Source organism: Natrix helvetica (assembly GCF_964273705.1).
Source record: "Natrix helvetica genome assembly, chromosome: 7".
In the NCBI taxonomy this organism is placed as follows: Eukaryota; Metazoa; Chordata; class Lepidosauria; order Squamata; family Natricidae; genus Natrix; species Natrix helvetica.
The window spans coordinates 10,620,088-10,632,972 of NC_138558.1; the positions used below are offsets into that span (position 1 = coordinate 10,620,088).

At 42.4% G+C, this 12,885-nt stretch overlaps 1 protein-coding gene across 1 annotated transcript in view; it reads right to left on the reverse strand.

Moving 5' to 3' along the window:
* Positions 1–12,885, reverse strand: part of PRKG2 (protein kinase cGMP-dependent 2) — a 98,738-nt gene that overhangs the window by 9,526 nt on the left and 76,327 nt on the right. Inside the window, exons 12-16 of the mRNA XM_081960372.1 lie at positions 10,780–10,916; positions 9,442–9,531; positions 5,020–5,161; positions 3,008–3,171; positions 1,458–1,580 (exon numbers count right to left, since the gene is read on the reverse strand). Of these exons, the coding sequence (XP_081816498.1) occupies positions 1,458–1,580; positions 3,008–3,171; positions 5,020–5,161; positions 9,442–9,531; positions 10,780–10,916 (656 nt within the window). The remainder of the gene's footprint in view (positions 1–1,457; positions 1,581–3,007; positions 3,172–5,019; positions 5,162–9,441; positions 9,532–10,779; positions 10,917–12,885) is intronic.

The window sequence follows — 12,885 nt, forward strand, 5'->3', positions numbered from 1 at the left end:
TTGCACTATCATTAAGTGCCCTGGTTAAACTTCTACCTCCTTTTTTAATGAATTGTAAAAGGTGTAATTCTTAAGAGTTTTATTGACTTATCTGAAGAGATAAGATATCTCATGTTTGCTTGTTTGAGGAAGGCAGATTAAATAATCTAGAACACTTCCCAGGTGGGATATCCACTGATAACAATGGGACCTTGGTCTAAATCAGGAGAAATTTCCTGACAGTGAGAACAATTAATCAGTGGAACAACTTGCCTCCAGAAGTTGTGAATGCTCCACACTGGGAGTTTTAAAGAAGATGCTGGATATCCATTTGTCTGAAGTGGTGTAGTGTTTCCTGCCTAAGCAGGGGGTTGGACTAGAAGACCTCCAAGGTCCCTTCCAACTCTATTATTCTATATTCTAAATTCCATGCATCTATGGGCACCTAGGTTGGTGAGAGCTTCATGTCTTTAATAAGAGACCTATGAAAGAGATTTTTACATAATTGTCCCAATTGTCTTTCTGCCTCATCATAAAAATAATCTAGGCAGTCCTATTTTAAGATCTTAAGTTCTTCTCATACAAATAACTATGCAAAGGGAGAGTATGCAAATATGTAAAGAGGGAGCAATTACTGTACAGTCTTTTTTAAAAACTCAACTCAATCAGGCTGTAATTTAGTGTTTCTTAACTTTGCCAACTTTAAGACGTGTGTGGACTTCGGTTCCCAGAATTCTCCAGCTATCAAGCCTGGCTGGGAATTCTGGGAATTGAAGTCCGCCCATCTTCAAGCTGCCAGATTGAGAAACACTGATCTAAATACAATACAATACAATACAATACAATAGTAGAGTTGGAAGGGACCTTGGAGGTCTTCTAGTCCAACCCCCTGCCTAGGCAGGAAACCCTATACCGTTTCAGACAAATAGCGATCCAACATCTTCTTAAAGACTTCCAGTGTTGGGGCATTCACAACTTCTGGAGGCAATTTCTGTTCCACTGATTAATTGTTCTGTCAGGAAATTTCTCCTCAGTTCTAAGTTGCTTCTCTCCTTGATTAGTTTCCACCCATTGCTTCTTGTTCTACCCTCAGGTGCCTTGGAAAATAGTTTGACTCCCTCTTCTTTGTGGCAACCCCTGAGATATTGGAAGATTGCTATCATGTCTCCCCTAGTCCTTCTTTTCATTAAACTAGACATACCCAGTTCCTGCAACTGTTCTTCATATGTTTTAGTGTCCAGTCCCCTAATCATCTTTGTTGCTCTTCTCTGCACTCTTTCTAGAGTCTCCACATCTTTTTTACATCGTGGCGACCAAAACTGAATGCAAATAGATCTGTATGGAATTACACTGCTGAATAACACCAACAAACATAAGATTTTGGATTAAAATCTGGCTGGACGCTGGGTATTCAAGGAAATACAACCCTGCTCAATTATTCTTCTCACACCTCTGCCACACAATTGCTCTCCTCTCACCTGCAAAGCCGCCGGATCAAATCCTCAGGGCGCTTGGTTATTATTCTGGGAAAATCCAGCCTCTCAACGCCTTTTAAAATCAAATTGTAGGTCATCATTTGATCGACTCCGGTAAAGGGAGGACTTGAGTAGGTGTCATTTCAAAATTGAGGGAAGGGGAGGGAGAGAAAATACATGGTTATGAAAAAAAAAGAAATTGTGTGTTGGACCTAGCATCTTTTCTCTACGTGCTAGGCTGTTCCTCTAAACAAAGACTTGTGATGTATCACAAACTGGTTTTCTCATAACTTGTGTTTTATGTCATGGAGACTTTGGGGGGGGGGATGTTACAGGAAGTCCTCAACCTATGACCCAAATTTAAAAAAAGACAGTGGTTCAGTGTGTTTTGCCCATTTTACGATCTTTCTTGTCAGAGTTGTTAAGAGAAGCACAAAAGTAAGACCGATGAGCTAAAACTTTGGCAACCTTGCCCCAAAACGCAGCTGAGGAATAGTTGCCATAAAAAAGGCACTCCACATCTTGAGAAAAACTATCTGTCAGGGTTCCACCTAACATACCCATAGCAGACAAAACTCTGAGGTAGGCAAATTCCTCAGAGAATAGATATAAATTGGATATGTCATATTGCCACAGGCTGGTGAAAACCGACTCTGAATATTCCTGCGGTTTTCACCTAATTTAAAGTAAAAATTGGTCACTTTCTCTAAACAATCTGTCACATTGTCCAATCAGGATACTGTCCAGTTGCTAGGTGACCCCAGCCCCCTCCTTCCGAACACATGCAGGATGTCCTTGTTTCCCAAGAGAAAGTATTTTGTTTTGACTACAACTCCCAAACTGTCTCTATTCCCCCCCTCGCTATCCCTCTTCTCCAGTGTGTCAGCACTGAAGTCTCAAGATGGCCTCAGTCGGCCGGCTTCAGAGTTGACACCATCAGCAATTGCAACTGTTGAGCAGAGTCTGGTTCAGTGGTGGGTTCCGGACCCCATCACAACCGGTACGCTGCACATGGACCTGGGCATCCTAGTCGGGCACACGCACTGCACACACATGTGCACACACATGTGCACGCCACTGCCCTGCAACACCCAGCTGCTTGGCGGAGGTTGCGCAGGCACTGCATGCTGTGCGAGTATGCGCAATTGGCCGATCGCGTTATATACAGCTATGGAACGCGGGCGTGCATGCGGGTGGGCCAAACGAGGCACCGTACTGGTACAGTGGCCACTGCTCCCAGTTACTACCGGTACGGCTGTACTGGGCTGTACTGCCCGGAACCCACCACTGGTCTGGTTCATCTACCACCCTTTCTTTCTGGCTTTTTCCACACCAATCCTTCTCTATTTTTTGCACACAAAGATGAAGCGTAAGCAATTCTCAAAGAACCGGATTAGAAAGCAAAAGGATCCATGTGGGGCCATTCAGAGGTAGGACAAGAGTTGTGTACAATCCTGGAGCTGTGGGCTCCTCTCTCATTTATAAGCACACCCCCTATGAGCACGATATGGGCCTCAATGGAGACCAGAAGAATCCAGTCCCCTGGGACATACTTTCCTGTAAGCAGTTCATACACAAGGATTCCGAGGGACCAGAAATCCACACTGAAATCGTGGCCTTTATTCAGAATGACTTCAGGGGCGACATATTCAGGAGTCCCACAGAAGGTCCAGGTCTTCTGCCCTGCTCTGATCTTCTTAGCAAACCCAAAGTCAACCTTGTGAGGAGGAGAAGATGCTGTTACTGGACAGTTTTACCTCAGGTTGTTTGTTCTTGTTTCTAACATCTGCTATAAGAACTTCTTCCACTGAGATGGATTCAATATTCTTCCTTATACAGTGGCTACTTAGATGCCGGAAGGGAACCATCAGGCTCTGACCCTTGGCCACGCCTCCTTCTCCTCCAGGCTACTGCCCAATGGTGAAATTCAATTTTTTTTGCTACCGGTTCTGTGGGCGTGGCTTGGTGGGCGTGGCAGGGGAAGGATACTGCAAAATCTCCATTCCCTCCAGCCAGAGGTGGTATTTGCCGATTCTCCAAACTATTCAAAATTTCCGCTTCCGGTTCTTCAGAACCTGTCAGAACCTGCTGAATTTCACCCCTGCTCCCACGTCCGCCCGTTTACTTCCAGCTTGCCTCCTTGGCTGGCCCTCCCCAGCCATTCACCCTGGACAATGGGTCTCCAGCCTTCTGCCCCGTGCCCTTCAGCCCAGTCCATTCACCGAAACACCATTTGTCCTGGCCCGTTGGCCGCACGGGGCAGTTAGCCGCCCGCCAATCGGGGTCCTAGACTCAATGCGTCTTGGAAAGAGTATAACCCAAAGAGTAACATCTGTCTTTTGCCATCAGTCCTTAGTAATTGGGATTTGACTGCAAGCACTGTCTTATGCCTAAAGATATTTAACCATGTAGTAAGGCTGTGTTGTTATTATCCAGTTCTGTGGGCGTGGCCTGGTGGGTGTGGCTTGGCTTGGTGGGCATGGCAGGGAAGGATACTGTAAAAACTCCATTTCCACCTCACTCCAGGGCAAGGATTCTGCAAAATCCCCATTCCCTCCCCACCCCACTAACTTGCTTTCTAGTTTCGTTCTCCTGTGCAGGGCAACAGAAGAAAACCCAGCCAATCAGCTGGGAGTCTAGAAGGCAGCAAATAGATGGGTCGGGGCCAGTTAGAGGTGATATTTATACCAGTTCTCCAAACTACTCAAAAATTTCCACTACCAGTTCTCCAGAACTGGTCAGAACTTGCTGAATACCACCTCTGCTATTATCCTTCTCATCTTCCTCATGTTCTCACCTTCTTGTCTTTCCTATTACCTTCTCCTATTGCAGTGGTTCTCAACCTGTGGGTCGGGACCCCTTTGGGGGTCGAACGACCCTTTCAGAGGGGTCGCCTAAGACCATCGGAAAACACATATTTTCGATGGTCTTAGGAACAGAGACACCAATTTTATGGTTGGGGGGTCACCACAACATGAGGAACTGTATTAAAGGGTCATGGCATTGGGAAGGTTGAGAACCATTGTCCTATTGGTATCTTATGATTTATCACTTGTTGTTTGTATCTTATAATTTATGATTGTATCTTATGATTTATGATCTATGGCCTACCACTTTGTTTTTTGTAGGTACACTGAGAGCTTGTGCACCAGAGACAAATTCCTTGTGTGTCCAATCACTTGGTCCATAAGGAATATTCCTATTCCTATTTCACATCAGAAATCCCTGATATATTTTCTTCTCACTGTATAGTTTTGATCGAGTGTGAACAATGCAGGAACTTGTTAGTGACAGGAAAATACATTACCAGTCTAGAAAGAAAGAGTCAGGATTGTTTCTAATGAGAAATAATATGTACTGTAAATGCATTGGTGTTAAACATAAGTATAAATCAATATATGTCTTTCCACAAACCTTCAAGATAAAATAATCTTATTTTCAGTAGCACAGAGGTATAAAGATATAAGATCTTAAACTGTTCTTTGAATGGCTGCATACCAAATGCCAAACAAACTTCTCTTAGGAATGCCCCTATATTTCTTCATCTTAAAAAAAAAATACTTACCAATTTTATATAACCCTGGGCATCCAAAATTAAATTTTCTGGTTTCAAATCCCTGTAGATTATGCTCATAGAATGTAAATATTCAATAGCTTCTGTCACACAGCCAACACAGAACTTTGTAGTGGTTTCATCAAAACTACCTCTGAAAAAAGAAAGAAAGAAGAGAGAGAGAGAAGATAGAGAAAAAAGAAAGAAAAAAGAAAGAGGAAGGAAGGGGAGAAAGAGAGAAAGAGAGAGAGAAAGAAAAGGGGGGAGAGAGAAGAGAAGGTAGAGAAAAAAGAAAGAAAAAAGAAAGAGGAATGAAGGAAGGAGAGAGAGAGAGAGAGAGAGAGAGAGAGAGAAGAAGAGAGAGAGAAGATAAGGTAGAGAAAAAAGAAAGAAAAAAGAAAGAGGAAGAAAGGAGAGAAAGAGAGAGAGAGAGAAAGAAAGAGAGAGAGAAGAGGTAGAGAAAAAAGAAAGAAAAAGAAAGAGGAAGGAAGGGGAGAAAGAGAGAGAGAGAAAGAAAGAAAGAAGAGAGAGAGAAGAGGTAGAAAAAAAAGAAAAAGAAAGAGGAAGGAAGGCAGGAGAGAAAGAAAGAGAGAGAGAAAGAAAGAAAGAAAGAAAGAAAGAAAGAAAGAAAGAAAGAAAGAAAGGGGGAGGGAGGGGGGAAAAAGAAAGTCGAGAAAAAAGAAAGGATGGAAGGAAGAAAAAGGAAGGAGAGAAAGAGAAAAAGAAAGAATGAAAGAGGAAGGAAGGAAAGAAAAAGAAAAAAGAAGATTGCTTTTATTGTCACATTATTGTCAACCCTTCCTCTTTCAGCCTTAATAGACTCTGAAGAGATACAGTAAAATCATAAACATAATAAAACAAAATAAACCATCAATAAAGTAATTCAATGTATACCCAAAATAATCAGCTCCATTGAAGTAAAATTATCCTCACAGCCTACAGGAGGTCAACATTGAGGTCAACATGGAGGAAAAAGGATGTTGAAAGAGGGAGAATACTTGCTTGTAAAGTTACTTATTTCCATCATCGGCTGATGACGCTAATCTAAAAGGACCTTCAAGACACTTAACCTTTTCTTCCTCAGCAGATGATATTCAAAGGCCCATCGTGATTCTCGCGTTGCTATTTAGCATTCAAATCTAGTAGACACTGATAATCCATTTTCCCATTAATTTCTGCAGGCCTGTTTAAATTAGTGGCTATCACAACATCTGATGGAAGCAAGTGCTGTCATTTAATTACGCCTTTCCTTTGATCATTCCCCGACATTTAGTTTTAATTTCGTTTTAATGAATGAACATTGTGAGAAGGAAGAATTGGTCTACATTTTATATATCATGGATAATTCTTAATGCCTGTATCATAAATTCCTTAGCTTCCTACCAAAACCCAGAGGCACTCTAGTCTTTGTTAATCCATAAGAATTTTGATTGCCCTTTTTCAGTTTTAAATTATTGCTTTTCTGGTCTGCTAACACATTCTAATTGTGATCTCACCTTAAATTTAAACAAGAATATTACAGAATTGAATTGTTGAGTTCATTTACTTCCTAATGATTCCAAGCATGGAACTGGCCTTTTTTTTTTTAACAGCAGTCAGACTTGAATTGTTGATTTCAGTCCCCATTACTCTAAAACTCATTTATCGATCAGTCTCTAACAATCCAGATCCTGAAATACATTATATTAAGATCCAAGATTGGGAATTTCCCCCACCAGCTAGAAAAAATTATTCACCAGCTTTTACAAATACATATTTATATTTTCTTTCTCAAAAGGTCAGAAAAACAAAGTACTTTACCCTATTTTATAATATCGTGAAATATTAATCTGATATTTCCTTTTCTCACTTGAATGAAAAAAAAACATTTCATAAATTCAACGGTCAACTGTTGGGAGTAAACCGCATTCAATTCAGTAGATTTAGTACCAGGTAAATCTACATAGACGCAGTGGCTCAGTGGCTAGGACGCTGAGCTTGTCGATCAGAAAGATTGGCAGTTCGGCAGTTCAAATCCCTAGCCCCGAATAATGGAGAGAGCTCCCGTTACTTGTCCCAGCTTCTGCCAACCTAGCAGTTCGAAAGCCCGTAAAAATGCAACTAGAAAAAATAGGAACCACCTTTGGTGGGAAGGTAACAGCGTTCTGTGCGCCTTTGCCATTTAGTCATGCTGGGCACATGACCACAGAGACGTCTTCGGACAGTGCTGGCTCTTTGGCTTTGATACGGAGATGAGCACCACCCCCTAGAGTCAGGAACAACTAACACATTTGTGCGAGGGGAACCTTTACATTTAAATCTACATTGGAACAGGTTGCAGACTGAGACTAATCATCATTTCATCAACAATCCAGATTTACAATGCAGGTACTCCTCATCTTACGACCACAATTGAGCCCAAATTTTCCATTGTTAAGCAAGGCAGTTGATAAGTGAGTTTTGCTCTGTTTTACAACTTGTCTTGCCACAGTTATTAACTGAACCAACCAAGTTGTCAAGTTAATACCAAGGTTGTTAAGCAAATTTGGCTTCCTCCATTGACTCTGTTTGTCAGAAGATGCCAAAAGGGGATGACATAAATACATGCCAAGGATCTGAATTTAGATCAGATGACCATGGGGATGCTGCAATGGTCGTTAGGAAAAATGGGTCATAAGACACTTTTTTCAGTGCCGTTGAAACTTCAAAGAAAATATTTGTAAATTAGTAGTCCTCAATTTGTATTATAGGTAGTCCTCAATTTGTAAATTGAGGACAACCTATACCAAACACAGTCTCATTTTTTAAAAAATTCCATTACATAAAGGACCAATGTTTGAAAAACCTCATTTGATCCACTTAGATCAGTGTCAAAACTGAAGGCCCGGAGGCTGGATTTGGCCCATGAGGTGCTTAGATCTGGCCCACAGGACCCTGGAAACAGTGAAGGACTGACTCACAGTACCTCTGCCAGCGAAAATGGAGCTCCATTTTGGCAGGCAGAGGGTTTGCAGGAGGCCGCCGCAGCCGAAAACAGAGCTTGGGAGCCTGATTTCGCTGCCAGTGTTCAGGACACCACCGGTGCCCCTAGTGATGTTGAGCTGGCCACTCCCAGCCTAGCCACGCCCACTCCATCCCCGCTCCTCAAGGTCAAACCACAACCCTGAGGCACAGTGGTGGGATTCAAATTTTACCACCGGGCAGGGGAAGGATACTGCAAAATCCCCATTCCCTCCTCACCCCACTAACCTGCTTTCCAGCTCCGTTCTCCTGTTCAGGGCAACAAAAGAAGATGAGCTGGGAGGCACTGGGGGCGGGGCCAGCCTATTTGCCGGTTCTCTGAACTACTCAAAATTTCCGCTACTGGTTCTCCAGAACCTGTCAGAACTGGCTGAATACTACTTCTGCTGATGCGGCCCTCAATGAAATCGAGTTTGACACCCCTGTCTTAGATCATCCAGTATTAACTCTTTCAGCTTGTCAATATTTTTTCCCAACCTTGACTTTGTAGCATATGTTACATTTGAGACCATTTGACTGAAGGCCAAATTCTTTCAAAGTTGATTTCTTTATAATGCAAATTTCCAACCTTCTAATTCTATACAACTGTATGGCTTGCAACATTTTTACACCCTTTACAATGATGTTCTTTAAAATGAAATGAAAATGAAAAAATGGGCTAATAATAATAATAATAATGAATTATTGAATGGTCAGTTGACTTGAGTTTCATGTTTAATGAATAAAGTAAATCATTAATAATAATAATAATGAGGAGGAGGAGGAGGAGGGGGAGGAGGAGGAGAAAGATGAGACAGTCGACCACTTGATCAGCGGGTGCAGCAAAATTTCACAAACTGACTACCTACAACACCATGACTGCGTTGCTAAGATTATTCACTGGAAATTGTGCGAAAAGTTTGGATTTGAGTACAGCAAAAACCACTGGGACCATCAGGTTGAGAAGGTTTTAGAGAATGAGAAAGTCAAGATCTTATGGGACTTCAGAATTCAGACTGACAGGCACTTGGCCTACAACATACCTGACATAACAATAGTTGAAAAGAAAAAAGTATGGTTCATTGACATTGCAATACCTGGTGATGCACGAATTGAAGATAAACAGCAAGAAAAAAATCACAAAATACCGGGACTTGCAAATTGAAGTTGAGCGAAAAAAGAAATTATGTGTTGTCCCGATTGTAATTGGAGCCCTTGGAGCAATACCTAAAGGGCTACCTCGCTATTTGGAAATTCTAAATTTACCTGACTTGAACATTCTGACTCTACAAAAAACCACCCTACTTGGAACAACTTATATCCTCCGATGTTACCTTAACAGTTCCTAGGTCCTTGGTTAGGACTTGAGCTGTTAGGCTACCAACCAGCCCCAAAGGCTGTGAATCTCACCAAAGATTAACATAACAACAACAACAACAATAATAATAATAATACCTGTCCCTGAGGATGCTCCATAGCTCACCTCCGAGACAGGCTTCTAGGAGCATATAAACGTATTTGTTGTCTTTGAAGGTGCGATACAACCTGAAGAAAGTAAAAAAAAGAAAGAAGCAGCATGGAAACTATTCTAGTTGAAGATAACATGTACTCCATGTAACATAACAATAATCACATTTCTATAGCATTGTGGGCATGGAGGAATAATTATTTTGACCCCGCTCCAAAAAACTCCTGGAGTCTCTGGGTAAAATAAGAACATAATATTTCTCAACCCAACCAAGGTGAACATTCATAAACAATCACCAAGGATTAAAAACTGGGTAGAACAAAGGTAATTTGTAGAATGCCTTGTAGAATGCTAAATTTGAGGGCTTGCATGAAATTCAGGAGAAAATGTATCCCTTCCATAAAGTTTGTAATAAAAATCATTCAGATTCAAATCACCCATTTTCAGTTGAAGATAATCGTGGGCCATTGAATGAAATACGATAGTGTCCTACCTGTAGACAGAGATTCTTTGTATGTTGGACAATGAGAGAATAAGGTTAGAAACTTGGATTATTTGGGTAAAATCTGAAACTCCATTTTGAGTATGAATCTCCATTTTGAGTATATTACATGCTTAGCATAGATTGCTCGCTTACTTGGAAAATCCCAAGTTGGAACTGAAAGCACCAAATTTATATTGGTAAGTGAAACATTTGTTAATTGAGTTTTGCCCCATTTTCTTCCCATTTGAATCACCAGAATTATTAAGTTAGTAACACGGTCGTTAAGTGAATCTGGCTTCCCCCATTGACTTTGCTTGTCAGAAGGTCACAAAAGGGGATCTCATGACCCCAGGGGACTGGAACTGTCATAAATAGGAGTCATTTGCTAAGCATCTGAATTTTGATCATGTGACCATGGGAATACTGCAACGGTTGTAAGTATGAAAAGTGGTCACAAGTCACTTTTTCCAGAGCCATTGTTATTTTGGATGGTCACTAAATGAACTGTTGTAAGTCAAGGATTACCTGTGTATAAGAACTTCCATGAAAAGTTCTCCACAACAACTCACTCTATGTGATGAGTGATGCAAGGACAATGAATCGAGTATCCTCAACTTTTTTATATAGTCACAAGTTCCCAACTCTTGAAATACAGCCCAAAAGGGAATTGCAGGGAACAACAGCGTGTTGTGGAATGGAGAGTGACAATGAGATTCATGGTTTCTGGAAGAGTGTGAAGAAAACAGTGATGCCCCATCCAGACCTTGTCATTATTATTATTTTTTGCAAGAGATCTTTTGTTTTTAAAAGAAATAGGTTCATATAAATAATTTAAAATTACTTCACGATGAATGGCGAACAGGCCTCTTCTAGGATTTTCTTCTCAGAGTGAATATGTTCCTGTTGTTTGGTGTCCACTATGTGCTTCTTCTTAATGCATTTCATGGCAAATGCTACGTTCTCATTCTTAACTTTCACCTGAAGTCGTCAGAAAAGAAAATACAATGTCAGAATCGTAAACGTGAGTTGTCTCCCTTTCTCAAGTTCTTCAGAATAACAGCAGAATAGAATAGAATTCAAGAGGCAATGCACCCTCCACCAATAGCTAGATAGATGATAGCTAGATAGATATATAGAGACAGATAGCTAGATAGCTGATAAGCAGAGACAGACAGGCAGACCAACAAACAGAGATAGATAGATAGATAGATAGATAGATAGATAGATAGATAGATAGATAGATAGATAGATAGACAGACAGACAGACAGACGATGAACAGATAGAGACAGACAGACAGACATAGAATAGATAGATAGATAGATAGATGATAAACAGATAGAGAGACAGACAGCAACAGACAGAGATAGATTAGATAGATAGATAGATAGATAGATAGATAGATAGATAGATAGATAGATAGATGATAGATAGATGATAAACAAAGATAGAGAGACAGACAGACCAACAAAGAAAGAAAGAAAGAAAGAAAGAAAGATAGATAGATACAGACAGATGATAAACAAAGATAGACAGACAGACCAACAAAGAAAGAAAGAAAGAAAGAAAGAAAGAAAGAAAGAAAGAAAGAAAGAAAGATAGAGATAGACAGACAAACAGACAGACGATAAACAGAGATAGCTAGAGACAGACAGACATAGAATAGATAGATGGATGATAAACAAAGATAGAGAGACAGACAGATCAACAGACAGAGATAGATTAGATTAGATAGATAGATAGATAAACAGATAACCGCCCTGCCGCCCTGTTTCGGGTGACCCGCTCCCTTTTATCGCAGGGGACGCGAGAGACACCCTTACAGGGAAGAGCAGAGGAGTTTGGGGAATATCTTCAGGACAAAATCGATCAGATCCGGAGCGGATGGACCTCCGTCAGTGGACCAGACGAGCCGTCAACAGCGAGTCTTGAGAGACCATTCTGGGAGGAGTTTGACTCTGTTGCCCCCGAGGATTTGGACAGGTTGCGTGGACGGCTACGACCCACCACATGTTCAATGGACCCGTGCCCCTCCTGGCTGGTACTGGCAGCCTGGGAGGTGACACGAGGCTGGCTTCTGGGCCTGGTGAACGCCTCATTGGGTGAGGGTTACTTACCAACCGCCTTGAAAGAGGCGGTGGTGAGACCCTTGCTCAAGAGACCTTCGCTCGACCCAATGGAGAATAGCTAATTACCGTCCAGTCTCCAACCTCCCCTTCTTGGCGAAGGTTGTTGAGAATGTGGTGGCGCAGCAGTTTCCATGACACCTGGACGAATCCGACTATCTAGACCCACGCCAGTCCGGCTTCCGACCCGGACACAGCACTGAGACAGCCTTGGTCGCGTTGGTTGATGATCTCTGGAGGGCCAGAGATAGGGGTTTTTCCTCTATCCTGGTCCTATTAGACCTCTCGGCGGCTTTTGATACCATCGACCATGGTATCCTATTGCGCCGGTTGGAGGGGATGGGAGTCGGAGGCACCGTTCTGCGGTGGTTCGGCTCCTACCTCTCCGACCGGAAGCAATGTGTGTTGACAGGGGGGCAGAGGTCGTCCCTGAGGCCACTCACTTGTGGGGTGCCGCAGGGGTCGGTCCTCTCGCCTCTTCTGTTCAACGCATATGTGAAGCCACTGGGGGAGATCATCCGTGGTTTTGGGGTTGAGTACCACCTGTACGCTGATGACACTCAGCTGTACATTTCAACCCCAAACCACCCCAACGAGGCTATCGAAGTGATGTCCCGGTGTTTGGAAGCGGTCGGGGTCTGGATGGGGGACAACAGACTCAAACTCAACCCCTCCAAGACTGAGTGGCTATGGGTACCGGCACCTCGGTTCAGCCAGCTGACACCATCGCTGGCCATAGGGGGCGAACAACTGTCCCCTGTGGAGCGGGCGCGCAATTTGGGCGTCCTCCTTGATGCCCAGCTGTCACTGGAGGACCATGTGG